The sequence below is a fragment of the Polypterus senegalus genome, chromosome 5, assembly GCF_016835505.1.
Source record: "Polypterus senegalus isolate Bchr_013 chromosome 5, ASM1683550v1, whole genome shotgun sequence".
NCBI lineage: Eukaryota > Metazoa > Chordata > Cladistia > Polypteriformes > Polypteridae > Polypterus > Polypterus senegalus.
The window spans coordinates 127544177-127566675 of record NC_053158.1 but is presented as its reverse complement, the minus strand read 5'-3'; the positions used below and the strand labels follow the sequence as shown (position 1 = coordinate 127566675).

Genomic DNA, 22499 nt, shown 5'->3' with positions numbered 1-22499 from the left:
TATATATATATATATATATATACACACACTTATCAACATATATACATATACACACACATATATATTTAAATATATATATATTGTGCTCTCGCCTGCCTGCCTCAATAAGTCACCGTCGCTTCGCTCTTACTTTGTTACCATTCATTTAATCATGGGCCTCTCTACAGTTTTGTTTATTTTCGGGTTGTAATGTTCATTAAATTTACGAATCATGTGGTCCATTGGCAGACCGTGCATCTCACACCTAGGCCTTCAGTACTGCTCCGTCTGAATCAACCCACCCCTCAAAAACTAATTTATGGTTATAAAAACCATCTTAATATGCAGAAATACAGTATAAAGAGCCGCTGTATCGCAGATAGATAACTCCTGTAGCCACAATAAATGCATTTATTGAATAGACAAACCAGGGGTGAGCAAATTCCTTTCTACTGCAGCCACAGCCGCAACACACATAAAAAACATCAATAATAACTCATAAACTTGCAATATTATTAAGGAAAATCACAACATTTTACTCACCAAAAATTCAGATTTGTAAACAAAATCCATCCTCCTCTCTTTTCTCAAAAACAGTTCAATCACTCTGTTGTACGGATTATCAGTGCGCCTCAGTTCCATCAAAAAGTCCCTTTCTATCGCCACCGAAGCTTATGCTGAAAGTTGAACCTGCGGCTTCTATCCAGTCAATGGGTATGAATACGGTGACGTCGCCGTATGCCTGCTAGAGGGCCGTACTAACACCAACTCAAAATCGGATTGGTTGAAGCAACAGGTTAATCGACATTTATTCTGTGTTAAGAGTGCCTACACAACGGATTGTGAAGCCCTCTCTGCCTGGCAACAAATGATGGCTGAAATATGATTGGTTAAATGCTTTAATACGGAAATACATGCCTGGAAGCAGCACAACCATCGGAAAAACTATGAAAGGAAGCAGACAGACTATTTGGAATTATTTAATAAGTATTCATGGACAAAATATAATTAACATCAGTTTGTGATTCAGATATTATTACTTATGAATATGCTAAGCACAGTCCTTGACCCGCGAATATTTACCTTATATGGGCAGGCACTCAATTACACGAGAGGAGTGATGACGCGAGACGCAACTCCGCCTTCCACGGCCATCGAGCTGCAGTCTATTACAGTATATGGATGAAAAAATAGGTTCCAGTTATGACCATTACGTGTAGAATTTCGAAATGAAACCTGCCCAAGTTTTGTAGGTAAGCTGTAAGGAATGGGCCTGCCAAATTTTAGCCTTCTACCTACACGGGAAGTTGAAGAATTAGTGATGAGTGAGTGAGTCAGTCAGTCAGTCAGTGAGGGCTTTGCCTTTTATTAGTATAGATAATACAGTACACAAATACATTTGGTTTGCATCTGTAACAGATGGTGTGCATTTGTAGAACTTGTGAAAGTTACCTTTTTTTTCCCACTTTTATTCTCTCAGTCACGATCACGATACATACTAAGGGGAGCTGACGCTGTTAGTTTTTATTTGAAACTGGGAGTAACTGTAGATGTGAGTGGTGTTTTGAGGTAATGGAACTGGACATTCTCTGATCTGGACGGATAAAAGCTGACACACAAACCCTGGTGAATTTGTGGTCTTCGTATCTCACCGTCACTTGATTATTTTTTTTTTATTGAGTGTTCCTGCTCACGCTGAATTAGTATGCACCTTATGGTCTTTGATGACAAAAAAAAAACAGAGACATAGGTATATATATTTGGAATTATTCATTCAGAGAGGTCAGTTCAGCGCTATATGCACTCATCAGATTCAAATGTTAACAGTTCACACACACACGCAAGGATCGAACTTCCTACATTTGCGACATGTGTAGCTCACGCCTTCTGGTGCATGATGTCATCACAGCACGGAGCAAAAAAGAGACAAATTTCGCTTTTTTCAGTTTTACTCTCAATCACAATCATGCTGTGCTCCCCCAAGACCTAAACGCAAACACACACACACCCAACCCAGCCCCTCCTAATTGGACTGTAAGTAACAGCGCCAGCATAAATTCACACCCGATTTGACGCTGTTCGTTTTCAAATAATATTGCATTAGTGCGATGATGTTTTCTGAGTGGTACTATTCAGGTCATAAAATGATTTCTTCAAAATGTCACAAATATTCATATATTGTCTCTTTATTTCAGGTGTGTAATAGAAACCACAGCACAGAGAGAAGTGTGTGCATTGCAACAGGTACACGTGTCACAAATGTAAGAAGTTCGGTCCTTGCGTGTGTGTGAACTGTTAACATTTGGATCTGATGATTGCATATAGCGCTGAACTGACCTCTCTGAATGAAGAATTCCAAATATCATATATACCTATGTCTCTGTTTTTTTTTTTTGACATCATGTATGCAGGCTAATACAACATGCAAGACAGTAATATTTGTCAAAAGTAAATATTTTTTGTTGATTTGATATGTTAAACAATTGCTTTGAGTTCTTTTTTAAAAAATGTTAGTTTTTGGAAAAATATTCAGCCCTGGGAGATAAGAAAAAAAAAATTAGCCCTAAAAGAGTTAACAGTAAAACTATTTCAATATATCTATACACACACACACACACACACACTAGCCAACGTCCGCCGTAGCATACGGCGGTGTAAGTATAGGAATGGAAAACGTTGAGAAAGGAATTCTAAATCCACTGAACATATTACACCTACTCTCTCTCAACTTCACTGGCTCCCTGTTAACTACAGAATACAATACTAAATGCTGCTCTGAACATTTAAATCTCTCCACAACCTCACTGATCTCCTAAAGACTTGCACTCCACTCGCTCACTCAGATCCTCATCTGCAGCTTTACTTTCTGTACTACACGTTAGACTCAGTGCTATGGGAGCTCGTGCGTCTCTCCTACTGCTCCTCAACTCAGGAATTCTCTTCCCTCTCATATACATAAGCTCGATTCAATAACACATTTTAAAACTGCCCTCAAAACTTACATTTCAAACTGGCATACCAATTGTGAATTTTGCACTGTTACTGCCAGTTATCTTTGCTAATTATTGCTTTTTGATTTACATTCTCTTGTTTTAATTTTACTAATGTTGTTTAATTTTACTGTAAGGTGACCTTGAGTGCTAAGATTATAAAATGGGATTTTATAATGGCCAAATATAACCGAAACAATTGTTCAGCCTTACCTATGAAATGTAATCCCCTGGGATCTGGTTTAGAGTGTACAGCGGTTTGTGCAATCCCAAGCAGCACATGCGTGAGGCATCCTTATCCATTACTTCACTCCACAGCAATGCCACTCGCAATATGGCAGCGATGTTGACGTATGACGCTGCTGGTCATGCAGCGTCTAGTAATTCTATGTCTATGGGTGGCTGCAGGCAGCGTGGGGAAGGGTTTGGAAGAGGACAAATAGGAATCAAGAAATGCCGTGTCGGCTGCGTGTGGGTGGGACCGGTTTTGAAGAGGAAGCAAGGCGAACCAGAAGAGACAGATTATACACTATATATATATATATATATATATATATATATATATATATATATATATATATAGATCTATATAGATATATATAGACATAGTGATGTGTGGGTCACAGAATTCTGAGAAAATCAGCTTTATTATTGTGAAGACAGGAACAGTCTCATGCATTTTATTCAAAGAGGAGCTGTCACATCAGTACACACAAACACAGTAAGTAAGCAAGCAGTGGTATTGTCAGTCGTACTACACCCGCTCCATTCATAAGATTAAAGGAATACATAGCCTCCTTCATGAAGCAGGTTCATTCTGGAGGAAATATGACAAAAACTGATATTCCCTGCATCAACCATTGGGCAACAGACACATAAGCCTGCCAGCTTAAATCTGAACCTACAGCAGACAATCAGTTCCTGCCTGTTTTAACGCTGCTGGGGAGGTGCCAGTGTCTCAAAAATCTCAGTTTATTTTTGTTATGTTTTTCATCCAGTTTCTTTTAAGCCAGGAGAGCTACACGATGCATGTTGCTAATGGTGGCTTTCCACCTTTTTCTTATCATTGATTGCCCTTGCCGACTAAACTTTTCCAAAACTTTGTACAAGTTTTAGCTTACCTTGGTGCATCTTATCATGACTACTTCGCAAAGATACCGCTCTGTCCTTAGCAGTCCAGATAAAAAGATGCCACGACTTGAAGGCAGCACAGAGGAGGATGCCATCTCTCCCTTCATGGTTTCTTTTGTTGAGGAGATAATAAAAAGATGTTGGGTACCAGGGGCCTCATGTATAAACGGTGGGTACGCACAGAAATGTTGCGTAAGAACTTTTCCATGTTCAAATCGCAATGTATAAAACCTACATTAGGCGTAAAGCCACACACTTTTCCACGGTACCTCATGCCTTGTCATACGCAAGTTCTCCGCTCGGTTTTGCAAACTGGCGGCACCCAGCGTCAAAGCAATGGTACTGTTCTTGTGTGATTACTCATTATTTTCATGACGCGGCTTTATAAATACACAGAAACTAACCGCATATTGTTTATTAGTGTAATGCATCTGATTGTAATTAACTTGTAACAATATAATGGTCCAGGGAACAGCCATAGTATTCCAAATACCATAACTGCTTTAGCGTTGTTACTCTCACTTCTTCTTCTTCTTCTTCTTTCAGCTCCTCCCGTTAGGAGTTGCCACAGCGGATCATCTTTTTCCATATTACTCTCACTGCACCACTCGGAGTATTTATATCACTGTATCTGAGTGTGAATCACAGCAGCAGCTGATCGGAAAGAGAATTATCGGTATACAGCTTTAAGGACACGCTGTCTCAGCCACTGCAAAACGTTTTAAAGCCTTTCCTGTACAGACCTCGGTTTAGAAACAGTTTAATCCCAAGAACTTTAAATGCACTCAATCAATTGCTCCTTGTAGAACGGTTTGTACTTATAAGTACAATCACCCCACTGTAAACTTGCACTACAATTATAATATCTCACAACCTGGGCCACTTTAAAAAGCGATTTATGATGACATATCATTTTTAAGGTGAAATGCAGCAAAATATGTTTGTTAAATTATACACATAAAACTTTAACTTCATTTAAATAATCTATATTCTTCACTGGGAGTGTCGAAGGATAGAATAATTAAACATGTACTACGAAGATATTTCAATGTTCTTTAAACGCTTTGAAGAATCGGCTAAGCTTACAGATGGCTTAACGCCTATTACAGAGCTGATTGTATGGCGATCGGTTACTTGGGAAAGAAAAGCAAGGACTCTTGGGCGCTACCAATATATATTGAATATAAAACAGAAAGAGAAAATAACAACACAGCTAAAAACGCAGCGACAAATTTCGACAAAAGATAAATGCTTGTCATGAGCACGAGGCTCATGAAACACATGTTTAATAATGTGCTTTAGCTCCTATCATCATGAAAATGACATCACGTATACATCTCAGTATTTTAGTTATTCAGAGAGCTGTAATATCACAAATGTAATGGACTCTGTGTCCAGTTGGAGGAAGAGAGCCAGTTTAAGAAGCAAGTAGTGATTCACACACATAGATCACATACAGTAGAAGATCAAATACAAAACAAAGCATTTAACGTGCTACTTTAATTACGATGTGATTTGAGAAACTGGTTAATTAAACGATTTTAAGATGAAGTTTATAATGTTCTACTAAATGACAAAATAAACTACGTGATTAAAGTGGAAATTCGAGATTGAAGTTGACATTTCGTGCTTTTTCCCCACCGTGTGCCTTTTTTCTCTGTACCCTAATAAACTTTCATATGACACTCAGACAGTGGGCTTACAACTCTTCTTTTCACGGCAACTTTGATATGTGACTTCTTTTTATTTCCGGCACTGTGCGATTTTTTGAATGTGAGCTTTCAAGTTTCTCCAACACACTAAGTCACTCGATCAACTTCATTTTGTTGATTATACCACGGTTTATTTGAACAAATAGTATGTTTTTCCTTTGCCTCCACTTGGTATTCGCTGAAATTCTTATATTTTCCCCGTGCTTTTCCCATTGTCTTTTCACAGAAGGCTGCGCTTAAGGGCGATTTATATTGATTTGCATATTCAAATAGGCGTAATTCTGGGAGGATTTGGGGCGTTACATAATGCTGCACGGCGCTAGTTTTCACGCTGATCGGGATTTATGTAGCGAAGAACGTGGAAGTTGGAGTACGCACAGATTCCTGCATCTGGATTTTTCTGTGCGTAAGCACATTTCGGCTTTTGTGCCTACGCCATGTTATAGTGCGAGTTCTACGCACGGCGTTATACATGAGGCCCCAGGTGAATTTCTTACAGGGTATCATTCAACAGAATCATATAGAGCTCCAGGTCAATATGAACGCCTTAAAGGCTGACTTCCAGGTGCTTTAAAATGACATTGCCTCTGTTAAAGGAATGACTGACCGATATAATGTGGAAATTGCTGCCATCAATGGAGAGGCTGACTAGCTGACGGCAAAGCTCACTGAGATGGAGGATCGTCAGTGCAGTAATAAACTTAAACTTGTCAGCATAAGGATTAGTAAAGAAGAAAATGATATGCTGGCTTTGCTTCATCAGCTCTGGCGAAAAATTGTTCTTGCTCCTGGTTCCTTTGAGCCTGTTACACAAAGGGCATACAGGGTGTATAATGTGCAGTATAACACATCGCCCTCCCGCTATCTTAATGCAGTTTATCAATTATCAAGACTGTCTGACAGTTAATCGAGGGGCAAGAAAATTTCAGGAGCTCTGCTTTGAATGTCATAAAACTTATTATCAGGACTTCACTGCTAAAATGGCTGCAGCAAGACGGAAATGAACGTGCCAACCAGAAGGGCACGTTTTTCCTATGCGTCTCAAGCTCTCTTGTGGAGGTCAAGAAAGGTTCTACAGCACTCCAGCTGAGGTGTACAAAGCTTTAGATGACTTTGAATTGCTCTACACCTTTCCTCTGTAATGCTTCGATGGATGTCTGCCCTCTTTATTTTTCCTTCAACTTTTCTGACCTACACTAGTGTGAAATTCGCCTAGCTAAGGTTCTGCTATTAATTGACTTTTACAAGGTCTGATTATCTCCTTATTGCTCTGGCAACGTCAATTTAATTCCTGTTAACTGTTGTTTATTACGTTCTAACCTTGGATGGTAACACTGTGGACTATTCATCAGGGTCTGGGTATTTAGTTTGTATTTTGCATAATCACTAATCCCGATGGAAGGGTCTTTCATTTTTGCTTTGTATTTCTGTATCCTTTTATTCAGTGGGGCGGGTGGACATGTGCATATAGCCGCTCACGGTTTGGTAACAAGCACTACGTTGAGTATTGACTCTGATGCTTTGCACTCCTGGAATGTACATGTGACGACTTTTTATCCTTTGTACTTCATCTCCCAGATGTCTTAGCACAGGCATTCTCTTTCACTCGTGCACTGTCAGAGGTGGGGGAGGGAGGGGTAATGAGTGCTTCAAGATCCGTGGTGCCTGGTTTAAAGTTTTACAACTGGCTTCCTAAATTGCCGATAGGGTCGTGTTTCGGAGCAGGGGTTTATAGGTTTTATGTTGTTTTTTGGATATTGTGTTGGGGGATGTTTGCAGAGTTGTGATTTCTGAGTTTGCGGGTGAATGGCAGACGCATGCTCCCGCAGGGATGGCACATCTTTCTGTTTTTCTGCCTTTACCGTTTGCTTTATTTCAGACCATGGCTAGTTTAAATACAGCTTCTCAGAAACATGAGTGCCTTATCAACACCTGAAAAGAGCTCTTGTGTGACTGACTTGTTACATAGACACTGCATTGATATCGCTTTTTTTTACTTGAGATGCATTTGTTAAAGCATGATTTGGTGCAGGATGCCTCCAAACATTATATGGCTGTCTCAAGATCATCTTCCCCTCCCACAAGTGCAGAGTTGCGATACTTGACAGGCGATCCATTCAGCTTAAGGTTCTGGGGTCTGGATATGATATTAATGGCAAGTACTGTTTTCTCCTGTCCAAGCTTAGTGGTAGGAGGAGTGAATTTATTGCTGTGTATGCTCCAACCCCCTTTAATAGTGCCTTTTTCAAGGACTTGGCTAGTCAGATTCTTATCATGACTTTGAGTTTGTTACTGGCACAGATGCCAATGCTGTGCTTGACCCAGTCCTGGATAAATCTCCTCCTCTCCTGGGACATCGGCTCCCTCCTTCAACTCACAGTTTGTGTAAATTTGTTGCTGATCTTAATTTGATTGACTCAAATCTTTTTAATTAACCCCACTGTTAAAGAGTACTCCTTTTTCTCTCTCTCTTTCAAGTCTCAGTATCACGGATTACATTTTTGTTTCTCACTCTCTAGGTTCTGCTGCTACTAATGCTAGTCTCCTCCCCTCCAGCATCACTAATTATAAGTCTGCTGTGTTACACGTTTTTGCCCTCTCTGTTCTCCCAGGCACAATGATGGAAATTTAATACATCACTGCTTCAGAACCCAAAATTTATTGCTTATTTGGCTCCTAAGCTTGAAGAATTTATTTCTATCAATGCTGGATCAACTCAAGACCCTGCATTTCGCTGGATTGCTGTTAAAGGTTTCCTTCGTAATGCCACTAATGGTTTTGCCAGCCCATGATACCTGCCAAAAGATCTCCGATATGGAAAACTGTCTCTCGCTTTTAGAGAGCTTTTGCCCCCGTTTGGTGGACAAAAAACATGAAACTCTCATTACTAGTACTAGGGCAGAGCTGAATACTTTGCTGTTGCGTTGCGCTGAATTTCTGGTTCATCAGAAAAGGGTGCGGTACTGTTTTTCCAGGTCCAGACCAGTAAACCTCCTGCTCTCAGGTGACTCCTTTTCTATGATTTTAGCCATAAAAAAAACATTAAAACAAATTTGCTCCCCAGAATTAATTTTGTTAGCAGTATGCTCCATCTCTCACATCCTAAGTTCTGGCAATCTGTTAAGTCACTAGCATCTTCATTCCTTTGGAATCACAGGAGACCATCTATTAAACACTCCATTTTGATCCATGACAGATCGGATGGTGGTGTCTCCCTCCCTGATTTTGAGCTCTACCACCTTGCCTTTATTCTAAAGCTAGTCTGGAAATGGGTCTGCTTTCCCCAGCATCCTCTTTCCTCGTTGCCCATAAAGACAAAATATATTTCCCCCCTACTGTGCAACTTTATTTTATTAGAAAGAACTGGAAAAGAAGTCCCTTTATCCTAATGTTGGCTCCATTGTCTCTTATGCACTTCAGACGTGGAGAAAGGTTGAAAAATAGATAGGCCTACTGCCAAGATGGCACCTCCACACTCCTTTATTTAATAATTCTGCCAATTGGAGACCATCCAATTTCCTCTTCCCCTTGGTGTCAGTCTGGTATATCTGTGCTAGGAGATATATTTAATGAGTCAGGACTGGATGCATTCCTTTCTCCAGGCATCCTATCCGTTCCACCTCCTATTTTTTTCTATTGGCAGCTGAGGTCTGTGCTCTCTTCCCCTTTTCCAATGCATCCCATGTACTCATTTGCTTTATCCCTCTCTAATAATTCCAAACCAGTATCTGGTCTTTATTCCCTTCTCCATAAAGCTTCCTTCAGAACTCTCCCCATCATGTTGTTGTGCTGGAAAACTTTCAAATTATTAAAAATTGTTATAAAAATCCTAATCACCAGCACACACAATTTTAATTTCTTGAAGCCTCTGGCACTTTTCTTTACAAGTTCTGGGAATGCCCTCCGGCCGAGGTTCTCCGGCACTATGTAGCACAATCCCTCTCTACAATTATTTCTTTCCCAACTGCTTTGTCCCCTCAGCTTCTTCTCCCTCGCTCTCTCTTTTCCTCAGTTAAAAATAGTGACCACTGCATCAAAATAGCTTTTAGCTTCTCACTGAAATTCTCCTGCCCTTGTCTCTCCAACAATCTGAAAGTCTTCCTTTTACAATCTTGTCCTGCATCTCGGATTAACAAGTATTCTGGCTCTGCTTCACGCAATTCAGGTAGTAAAGAGCTTGTTGGAGGAATGGTCCATCATAGATTTTCCGTGTACAGCTAAATGTTTGCTTTTTTTAACGTCCTGTGCGGTGTGTGTGCCAGATTACTTCCCAACTGTTTTTTCCCTTGATTATTTTTTTATTTAAATAGCAGTCTCAGGTGAGGTGGTGGTATTTTAAGCCATTGTAAATACTGCATAGAATCACCACCACTTATTTTTATTTACTGTCTCATGTGTCCGTGTGTATTTTATTTTATTTAAATATAAATATATATATATATAATATATTTATTTATATTTTACATATATTTGGGTGAGCCAAAAAGAAATACCACATTTCAAATGTTTATTCTGCAAAAACAAGATAAAATAAATGTCATTACGAAACAAGAAAGGGTATATAAAATAGATTTTTTTTTACTGTATTTTAAAAATTATATTTTCAAGGTGGTGGCCATCATTAGTGATACACTCTTTTCAACACGATTTCTGAATGCTCGCATGATTCGTTCAACCATTTCATGGGGAACAGCAGCAATTTCTTGGCGAACAGCATCCTTGAAGATTTCAAGGTTTTGAGGTCAGTGTGTGTATACCTTCGACTTGAGAAAGCCCCACAAGAAGAAACATCTCCTGCAAAACTTGCATGTATCTCCACACTGTATGAGCTGTTGCTCCATCCTGTTGAAACCAGGCATCCACCACATCCACTCCTTCCAGTTTGGACCACAAAAAATTCTCTTATAATTTCAATGTAATGTTCAGAAGCAACAGTGACCATTGCTCCTCAAAAAAGTAAGGGCCTGCAATGGAAAGTTCTGCAACGGCGCACCATACTGTAACAAGCTCACTGTGCAGGGGTCTCTGATGAAGTTCACAAGGGTTGGTTTCAGCCCAAAAGCTAAAGTTTTGCTTATGTACGCAACAATTCAAATGGAAATATGCCTTGTTTCTGCACATGACTATGGCATCTCGAAAAGTTTGCAAAAGGTTCGCGTACAACTCTCTACAGCTCTCCCAGTCTCTCTCAGCAAGTTCCTGCAGTACCATTATTTTGTATGGATAGAAATTAAGATCCTTGTGCAAAATCCTCCTCAAAGACGTGTTGGAAATGCCTAAGGCAGAAGCATCTTTGCGTGCTTAACGTCTAGGAGACTACAACATTGATGCCCTTACAGCTTGAATGTTTTCAGGCATTCATACAGTCCGAGGATGGCCTGGATATTTGCTGTTCAATGTTGTACAAGTCTGTCTGAATTTACCCACCCATTGAAGAATTGTTTTCCAATCTGGAATGTAACCATTTGGAGGACTGCTGAAGTGCATTCGGACGGCATGTTGCATAGTGATGATGGATTTGTTGTGTTTGAAGAACACTTTGACAGTGAAAAGTATGGTGTGCACTGGACCAAGGCATGTTGCAGACTGAAAACAACAAGGGACCCCCACCCCAAACCACTCGGCTGTCTCGCACAATGACCTTGAGAAATGCAGTACTTCATTATGGCTCACCGCTGTGTGTTTGTGTGTGTTTTATATATACAGTATCTCCCAAAAGTGAGTACACCCCTCACATTTTTGTAAATATTTTATTATATATCTTTTCATGGGACAATATTGAAGACATGACACTTTGATGCAATGTAAAGTAGCCAGTGTAAAGCTTGTATAACAGTGTAAATTTGCTGTCCCCTCAAAATAACTCCAACACACAACCATTAATGTCTAAAACGCTGGCAACAAAAGTGAGTACCCCACCTAAGTGAAAAATGTCCAAATTGTGCCCAATTAGCCATTTTCTTTCCCTGGTGTCATGTGACTCAGTGTTACAAGATCTCAGGTGCGAATGGGGAGCAGGTGTGTTAAATTTGGTGTTATCGCTCTCACACTCATTCATACTGGTTACTGGAAGTTTAACACGGCACCTCATCGCAAAGAACTCTCTGAGGATCTAAAAAAAGAATTGTTGCTCTACATAAAGATGACCAAGGCTATAAGAAGATTGCCAAAACCCTGAAACTGAGCTGCAGCATGGTGGCCAAGACCATACAGCAGTTTAACAGGACAGGTTCCACTCAGAACAGGCCTCACCATGCTCAACCAAAGAAGTTGAGTGCATGTGCTCAGTGTCATATCTAGAGGTTGTCTTTTGAAAATAGATGTATGAGTGCTGCCAGCACTGCTGCAGAGGTTGAATTGGGGGCCAGCTTGAATCAAAGGAAGGAAGCCTCTTCTAAAGATGATGCACAAGAAAGCCCTCAAACAGTTTGCTGAAGAAAAGCAGACTAAGGACATGGATTACTGGAACCATGCCCTGTGGTCTGATGAGACCAAGATAAGCTTATTTGGTTCAGATGGTGTCAAACGTGTGTGGCAGCAACCAGGTGAGGAGTACAAAGACAAGCGTGTCTTGCCTACAGTCAAACATGGTGGTGGGAGTGTCATGGTTTGGGGCTGCATGAGTGCTGTCGGCACTGGGGAGCTACAGTTCATTGAGGGAACCATGAATGCCAACATATACTGTGACATACTGAAGCAGAACATGATTCCGTCCCTTTGGAAATTGGGCCGCAGGGCAGTATTCCAACATGATAGCGACCCCAAACACACTTCCAAGACGAACACTGCCTTGCTAAAGAAACCGAGGGTAAAGGTGCTGGATTGGCCAAGCATGCCTCCAGACCTAAACCCTATTGAGCATCCTCAAACGAAAAGGTGGAGGAGTGCAAGGTGTTTAACATCCACCAGCTCCGTGATGTCATCATGGAGGAGTAGAAGAGGATTCCAGTGGCAACCTAGCTCTAGTGAACTCCATGCCCAAGAGAGTTAAGGTAGTGCTGGAAAATAATGGTGGCCACACAAAATATTGACACTTTGGGCACAATCTGGACATTTTTCACTTAGGGGTTTACTCACTTTGTTATCAACGGTTTAGACATTAATCGGTGTGTGCTATGTTATTTTAAGGGGACAGCAAATTTACACTGTTATACAAGCTGTACACCGACTACTTTACATTGTGTCATATCTTCAGTGTTGTCTCATGAAAAAGACATAAAATATTTACAAAAATGTGAGGGGTGTGCTCAAGTTTGTGAGATACTGTATATACATATATATGTATATATATATATGTATATACATATACATATACATACATACATATATATATATATATACATACATACATATGTATATATATATATATATACATACATACATATATATATATATATATATATATATACATCATACATACATATATATATATATTATATATATATGTATACATACATACATACATATAATAATATATATATATGCATATACATACATAATATATATATGTATATATATATAACATACATACATATATATATATATATATACATGTGTTATATAATATATTATATATATATATATATATATATGTCATCATATAATGTATATATATAATATTATATTACATGACATTATATATATATATATATGATATATATATATATAATACATTGATATATATATATATACATATTATATATATATATTCATATATATGCATATATAATACATATATACATATATATATATATACATACACATATATACATACATATATATACATGTATATACATATATATATATATTGTACATATACATTATTATATATATATACATATATATATACATATACATATATATACATATATATATACATATACATGTTATATATATATATATATATATATATATATATATATATATATATATATATATATATATATATATATATATATATATATATATATATATATATATATATATATATGTATATATATTAGGGCACGCATTTTTTGATTAATTCAAATTTACGTTTAAGACGATTAAATCGGGAGGTATAGCTGATTTTTAATAAAAATTAAATACATTGTAATTGCACCTATGGCAGAATAATTAAGAGGCTTGTCCGACTCCAACACATGATGGCGCGCCTAATTAACCTCTCACCTGTGAGTACAGTGCTCTATGAAGGAACGAATAGGCTACAGAAATAATATCATAGAGATGGACGGCTCTTCACGCCAGGATGACCTTGTGCCAAAGAAAGGTAGTAACGCTTTCCTCTGTGGTTTGGAAATGGTTCGGATTCGAGTTCAGACGTCGAACAAACTTTTGTCAAATGCAAAATATGCAGAAAGTCAGTTTCAACCGCAGTGGCAGCACCACTAATTTATTCCAACATTTGCGACAAAGGCACCAAGCTGAATGGGAAGAATGCTCAAAGTTAAGAGATGAAAACAAGCCAAATCCAAGTGCAAAAGGTCCACCTAAAATTGCAAAACGCCAGATGTCATTAGCGGTATCATTTTCCAATTCCGTTCCATACGACAAAAGGCGCCGATGGAAAGAAATGACAGATGCTGTGGCGTTTCATATCGCTAAGGACATGGTTCCCATATACACCATCGAAAAGCCAGGGTTCATAAAAATGCTACACACTGCTGATCCAAGATACAAGTTGCCGAGCCGCAAATATTTCAAAGACGTAGCTATTCCCCGAATGTACACTGAAACACGTGAAAAAGTAGCGGAGCAGCTTGAAAGGGCATCTTTTTTTCTAATGACGACTGACCTGTGGAGTAGTCGCACTTTCAGCCTTACATGAGCCTTACAGCCCATTATGTTGACGCAGAATGGAAACTGCAAAGTTTTTGCCTTCAGACATGTTATTTTCCTGAGCGATCATACTGGGGAAATAATTGGTCATGGGCTTAAAGATGCGCTGGCGTCTTGGAAGCTTGTGGAGGATCGACAGGTGTGCGTGACCACTGACAGTGGAACGAACATGATCAAAGCAATGAAGATGAACGACTGGACCCATCTTCAGTGCTTTGGACATCGTCTTCACAATGCCATTGGTAAGTATGATTAATAATTCAAGCATTAAAATCGCAGTTATTCAGATGTTATTTCATTAATAGCTGAAATGATGATGATTATTATTGTTTTGCTTTTGTATAACAGTGCCAATCACTTAACATGAGTTTGTTGGTTATAGATTCATATTCTGCAGTTATGAAGGAGAAAGCTCTTTACAATATTTCTGTCAAAGTACAATGAACTGCTATTTCAAATCTTTTTTTTGTTTGTTTTTTGTTTACTGTTGAAAATTTGCATAACTTTTTGAGTTGACTGATGTAATGTTTACATTGGTTAAAATGGTTATTTTCTTACTATATATTCAGAAGTATTTAATGTTTAATTCAAATTGCACAATATTTACTTTCATATTTCATTCAAATCTTCTGCAAAGATATTTAACTCGTGAATTTGTTTTACATTTATTTACACCTTGTTGACCAATTTATGTATGGCATGGCCATTAAAAATACAATGTTACTTAACCAGATGGTTTTTCAAGTTACTTATAAAGAGAATGTTACTTAAGTCATGTTGTTGTAATGTTTTAAGTTGACTAGTTACACAATAAAAAAAAAATCGAAATCATGAATCGGTTTCAAACTTTATGAAAAAACCTAAAAAAATTTTTTTTTTGCCTTATCGCCCAGCCTAACTATTACATATATATATATATATATATATATATATATAAAACTTATATTACACATATGCAACTTCCAATTGGCACATGTTTAACTAGAACACTGTGAAAGTAGAAATAATCAAACCCCCTTCATCCCTACCCTTCACCACCCTTGATTCCTGTATATCTAATCATTTTCCTCTGATTATGAAACCTTGCAGGTTGATGAAAGCTCAGGAATAAAGAAAAACTTAACACACATGACAAATTTTCTCACTTTGTGGATCTCTAGCTACAAATATGCAAACCGTATCACCATATACAGTATATAAATTCAGTATCATTGTAGAAGACTGCATTTGATTTGAAGTACACGATACTAGAATTTTTGTGGTCTTTCTGGCACTTTAATATAGATTTATTTTCTTCTGAATATTTTCTTTAATCCTGTGACTTCATTTTATACCACTGATCCATTCAGTTTCTTTACAGATGCCAGAGTTTAAGCATGTGCAGATGTGTCAGTGAATGGGGCGTCAAAATGTGCACCTGATAAATAGTGACTTTCAAACCAGCAGGAATATCATAGAAAAATTATACAATTTTTGAAGGTAAATGAGTGAAAGGGGATTCTCCAAAACCTAATACATGAGGTGGGTGGAGGGGCAAACCCAACAAATCTCAGAATTGTTATAAAAAACTTTATTATAATATTCTCTGCAATTTTCTTTAAAAATAATTTTTTCCTTAAAAATAGTCTCCTTAACATACAACACTCTTGTCCCAGAACTTCTTTCATTCCTGTTATTTCCTGTTCTTGTCTTCTACAGTAGCAAATCATCTTCTCTGCAGTCTCACTCTTCATTTAGGGACCAAATGGTCACAAGGACCGAGATCTGGGGAAATGCGGGAGGTACAAAGAAACAACACTGTTTTTGATCAAAAACTTTCACTGACAATGTTATGTGCGCAGGTGCTCTGTGTCATAGAACATGCAGTTTGTGTGGGCCGCTACCTTTTGTTCCTGATGCTTTTTGTAGAAGCATCCTGCTCTTCAGTGTAATGACACTTCTTAATAATCTGTTCACAGGGAGCAAACTCTAAATGAACAAATCTGTCAACATCAAAAAACAAGTTCATAATTGTCTCTTTTAAAATTTGCCCTGTTAGTTTGAAGAAGAGGGGGGGGGGAATGAGCTAAAGTCACCTGCTCAATTGCAGAATAAATGATAGAAACACGCACTCAATCAACTCAGCACAATGCCTCTCAGAAAACTGAATAACCATACTTCTATGCACACTATACCTAGAGGCATATTAAATACTTACACCATATTCCTGTGCTATTAACCAATTCTGGGAATTTTTGGGGCCTATCACATCCTTGGAAAGGGCATGTATAGCTTAAGATATAAAAGTAAAAAATGCATTATGATGGATAAAAAGGCAACAGCAAATATTACAGCCACATACCTTTGGGTTCACATACACTCTCTTCACAATTTCAGACAGAACAAATGACATGGGGCTACTTAGAGCCACATGCCTACAACTGCAGAATTCTGATCACATCTGTATTTACTGCAGAGTGTGACAAAAAAGGCTTTTCAATTATCATTCAAAAACATCATAAAATACAAATATGGGTAATGGTTAATTATTACTGTACCTCACAGGTGAAGGCCTTGACCTTTCCAAATCTCTCCGCCTTCGTTCAGCTGATCTGCTCCTGGCTCTCCTAGAGGGTGATCGATTTCGTGAAGGAGATCGACTCTGTTTTGACCTCCTGTCTGTTATAACAGCAGATGGAGGTGATCTGCTGCGTTTTGATGCTCTTTCTCGCCTTTTTGGGCTCAAACTCCGCACCCGTGGACTGTAGCCACGTTTCTTACTAGGAGATCGATTCTCCTTTCCTGAGGAAGCATCTTTTGAAGGAGATTTTGCTGGTTTTTTGTCTCTCTCTTTCTCAGTCTCTAATCTCCTTGTTTTTCTTTCCTTTGATCTTGATCTTCTTTCTTTAGATTTACTCCTACGAGCAGCTGGTAGAGGAGACTTAGACTTTCTAATGCGCTCTCTAGGTTTAATTTCAACAATAGGTGGTGATTTTTTCCGTTCCTTAACCTTGACCTTTTCAACTTCATTAACTAAGGGAGACTGAGATTTCTTTGCAGTTTCTGATGAAGAACGGCGTTTAGTTACAGGAGATTTTGACTTTCTGGCTCGCTCTTTAGACCTGCTTCTTTTTATTGGACTCTTTGAACGTTTCTTCTCCTTTGAACGGCTTCGAGGTTTGTTTTTTTCTTTTGTGTTACTATCTGGTCCAGTGCTTTTACTTTTCTTTTTATCAGATTTATGCTTTGTCCTATCTCTAGATTTACTCCTACTTTTCCGCTTAGAGCTTGACTTTGCTTCTGTAAGTTCCCGCTTAAATTTTGTATCCTTTGTCAATTGAGAGGCCTGACTTTTGGGTGCTAAACTCTGCACGGGAGCGCGTTCACCATTACGTGCCCTTTCCTGAATTTCACCTTCTTCCTCTGATCCGGAGTTATACCCTTGCAGTATCAGGCCCATTCCAGACTGCACTTTGCCTCCCATAAGTTCGTTGTCCAGCTCGGCTTTTATCATTGCTCTCTGTTTCTCCAGATCCTCCAAAACAGCCATATCATCCAATTTTGGCCTTTTAGATGGTGCACTGTTTGTTTTACTGGAATCAAGAGTGTCTTTACGCTTATGCTTCTTATGTTTATGCTTGTGCTTATGCTTTCTGTCTTTTTCTTCCTCAGAAGAATGTTTGTGTTTCTTGTGTTTACTCCTGTGTTTATGCTTCTTCTTCTTATGTTTACTATGCTTAGACACAATCCTTTCTTCTTCTGATACATCACCATTCTCCTCATTCCCACTTTTCTCTGAACTCTCAGCATCATTGCACCTAATTTAAAAAAAAAGATAAGAATTAAAATATATCAGAAAATGGTGTACATACAAATAATCCACTCGAGCAATTAAAACAAACAATTATTTACTGCAAATACTTTCGAGCTAAAGTTTTTGCAGCAATTAAAACAAACAATTATTTACTGCAAATACTTTCGAGCTAAAGTTTTTGCCGGATGTGGCAACACGAGCAATTTGCTGCACCACCTTAGCCACAAACATGCTTTGGAATACCATGAATGTATGGAACCAAGATTAGCTCCCTCCACGTCCTCAGGTAAAACTGAAAAAGGGAGAGGACACTAGAGTCCAACATCACTTGTAGGCACTTTTACTAGAGGTACTGCCTACGACAAAAAATAAAAGCGGTGGATCGAGATAACCAACGGCATTACAATCCATATAGCTAACGGGACAGTGGAAAGAGATTGTTAACATTAACAGAAAGTGTAGTTGGTTTACAAAAAATATTTACTATTTATTTCTTTTATAAGACATATTCAGTGACAAGCACCTCTGGATATTTTACAAAGTCTAAATGCCTCTTTGGATGGTTGAAAATATGTTGTCAAGCTTATAGTTTAGTTGTTTGCAAAATTTGTTCAATAAAAAGGTTCTATATTTTGACTGCAACTGTCATGCAATGTGATTCCTTCTCTTCATAAGTGTCACCTCCTTGAAAACTATCACTTTATGGGGCCATGCAAACCTGTATTAACACCTGTGTGCATGTTAAAATGTTTTTTGTTAAATGTACAATTCTACATTGATTGAATAGGTTATTCTTAGCCAGTCTACTGCAGTAATTGCAGTGAAAAATGTGTTTAACAACCCCTCATGCATGGGGAAAAAAATACCGCGAAACCAGTATAATTTTGAAAAATACCGTGATATAGAATTTTGGTCATACCGCCCAGCACTAACATACTTTTATAGGTATAATTTAGGCATTCAGAAAGCATACTTCTAACTGATACAGCCTGCTGAAGGTTTCTCCATGTTTAGATACCTACACAGAGGTATCAAAGGGTTATCAACAAACAAGATACTGTATCAGTGTTTGACCAGTAGACTTCCAAAATGTGAAAAAATCATTTTGGGTCTAATTTTCAGACCATCTTAACACACTGTAGGAATGTCCACACATTTTTAAAATTATTGTTCCTGTATCTTACATGGTCCCTTTTTTCTCAAAAGACAAGTTTTAATGTTCTTATGTGAATCTTACATTTTATCTTTCATTTCTATTTTCCATTCTAAACATGGGTTAAACTCAACATTTTAGTAATAAATAAGCTTCAAGCTCTTGATCACTATCTTGAGTATAGGATTAATTGAAAAAAGTAAATCGCCAAAGGTGCATTAGGCACAACACATGGATAACAGCTGCTTGATTTAATCACTAAATATAACACTAATGAAATGTTAACATCTTGGTACTGTAAAGGTAGGAATGTGATCCCTTTTCATTTCTGTTTCAATCGAAGTGCAGCGTACCTTTGAGATCAAGATGGTACTGCCTCCCACTGACTGCTGTATGTATACTAAGCCGTGCAGTGATAGCCTGTAATGGCACCCCAATAAGTATCGTTTCTAGGACGCCAATGGAAAGACCGTGCAGGATAGCTTGGATGCATAAAACACATCAGGGTCTGATTCCACTTCACTCTTATCACAAATCACACCAATCCAACCATTTTCATCATACATGCACCCAACATAGCCTCCAACAGGACACTTGTCTAATATGAGGGATGCATCTGATCCATCTGGAGTGTGATCGCAAGAGGGCAGGATATCAGCTGCTGCTTCAGTAGTAAATATTCAGACAGTCAATTGACCGTCTTCACCAGACACCGGGCTGACTTTGACTTTTCAGTCTTCTGCAGGGATGTAACACTGGTATTCTTGAGTACCAGGTACTCTGGGCCATGAAGAATCGCAGTCTCTGTTCAGCAACATGATAGAACATCATCAATTAATATGAAAAAAAGTTTGACATTTTTGATAACTTACTGATTCAAAACTCAATGAATACCATTATTGACACATTGCACATTCAGCCTATGTTTATGATGGAAAATAAACATGAAAGATTTGCATAAGAAAAGTTTTAAGAAGAAGGACAAGGCAGAATAAATGAAAAAAAATTTTTTAATTATCTGGACATTCCCACATGCAGTTAGGTTAGCAGCATGGCCCGATACAGCACATTGCCATACCTACCAAATGACAAACCAGCTCAAGATCCCAAAATAGGACAAGAGTGCAGCCATGCAATGGGTGACACCTCAGCACCACTAGTTCAGATGGAATGCAACAGTGTGAGGTTTTATATGGTGGCTGGAGTGCCATTTCTGCAACCAACCCCCAGGATTTTTCCCTGCAGGTTGGGTGCTGAAAATGAAATCCAAAATAATTTTTTTGGATTTAAAAGGTCTGCTGTTAAAACCCAGATACAGTTACATTTCTGTTTATTGCCTTTTCAGAAAGCATATAAAGTTATCTGAATTAAGAAAAAAAAATCAAAAGCCTATGTTGGTTACAAATATCTTTCTAAGACCTAAGCATAGTGAAGTCAAAAACTCTAATTTTTGGTCAATTACACCTACCCGTCCCCCGAACCCCACCCCCCAGTAAACTGCCGATATCTTAGCAAGTATTGATCTTACGTCAAAAAAATATTAGAGGGTGTCTCAGACTATCATGGGTATAGCTGGTCATTTTTACAGACTATTTTGAGTCTAAAGTGCATGTGCCATTGGTTTATTTGTCATGAAATGACCCAACACATAACCGGGAGCCAGTGTAAGGATTTAAGAACTGGAGGTAAGTTTAGGGCAGATATCAAAATGCTACTCTTAACATATACAGCCTTATATGGCCAAAGTCTGGCTTACTTATCTGAACTTATGATTATCTACAAACCAGAGTGCACTTTAAGATCTCAAGATGCAAGTCCAAGGATTAAAGCTGTGGAATAGTTTCCCTGCTACTATAAGAGATACCCTTTCAGTCTCAACTTTCAAACCCCAGCTGAAGACTCACTACTCCAGTTTAGCATATCCAGATTAGACCTGGGGGCTCATGTATAAACGGTGCAAACGCACAGAAATGATGCATAAGAACGTTTCCGCGCTTCAAATCACGATATATAAAACTCCTAAACTTGGCGTAAGCCGCTGCATACACTACGGTACCTCATACCCTGTCATAAGCAAGTTCTCCTCTCGGTTGCAGACTGGTGGCAACCAGCGTCAAAGCAGTGCTACTGTTCCTGTGTGGTTATCCTTTTTCCTGACGTGGCTTTATAAATACACTGAAATTAACCACATATTGTTTATTACTTTAATGCATCCGATTATAATTAAACAGTAACAATATAATGGTCCACGGAATGGTCAAACTCTTCTAAATACCATAGCAGATTTAGTGTTGCTCCTCTCACTGCACCACTTTCTCCTTCTTTCAGCTGCTCCCGTTAGGGGTTGCCACAACGGATCATCTTTTTCCATATTAATATTAGTGCACCACTCGGAGAACTTGATCAGAAAGAGAATTATGGGTATACAGCATCAAGCACACGCTGTCTCAGCCATGCTTTGTATTTGAACTGTTTCGCACATGGCAAATGCTTCAAACCTTTCCTGTACGAACCTTGCGGTTCAGAAAGAGTTTCATCCCAAGAGCCCTAAGCACACTCAATCAGTCCATCAACTGCTCCTTGTAGAACTGTTTGTACTTTAAGTACAATCACCTCATTGTAAACTTGTGATACAGTTTATAATATTGCACAACCTGAGACACTTTATAAAGTGCGTATTTACATATGATGACGATATTTTTAAGATGAAATGCAGCAAAATGTTTACTATACAGATAAAACTTTAAATTCATTTAAATAATCTATATTGTTAATAATTAAAGGACACGAAGTTGGTGTCTGGCGATCTTTCCTGCCGTGCACTGTATGCTTCACTGGGACTGGAGTGAAGGACAGAATAATTAAACATGTACTACGAAGATATTTCAGTGTTTCTAAAAAGT

General features: G+C 38.3%; 1 protein-coding gene across 6 annotated transcripts in view; it reads right to left on the bottom strand.

Annotated features, from left to right (window-relative positions):
- The window catches only part of prpf4bb (pre-mRNA processing factor 4Bb), a 155573-nt gene that overhangs the window by 95773 nt on the left and 37301 nt on the right, over positions 1-22499 (bottom strand). For all 6 annotated transcript variants that reach the window (XM_039753328.1, XM_039753332.1, XM_039753330.1 and 3 more), the window contains one exon: positions 17188-18447. In XM_039753328.1, the coding sequence (XP_039609262.1) occupies positions 17188-18447 (1260 nt within the window). The remainder of the gene's footprint in view (positions 1-17187; positions 18448-22499) is intronic.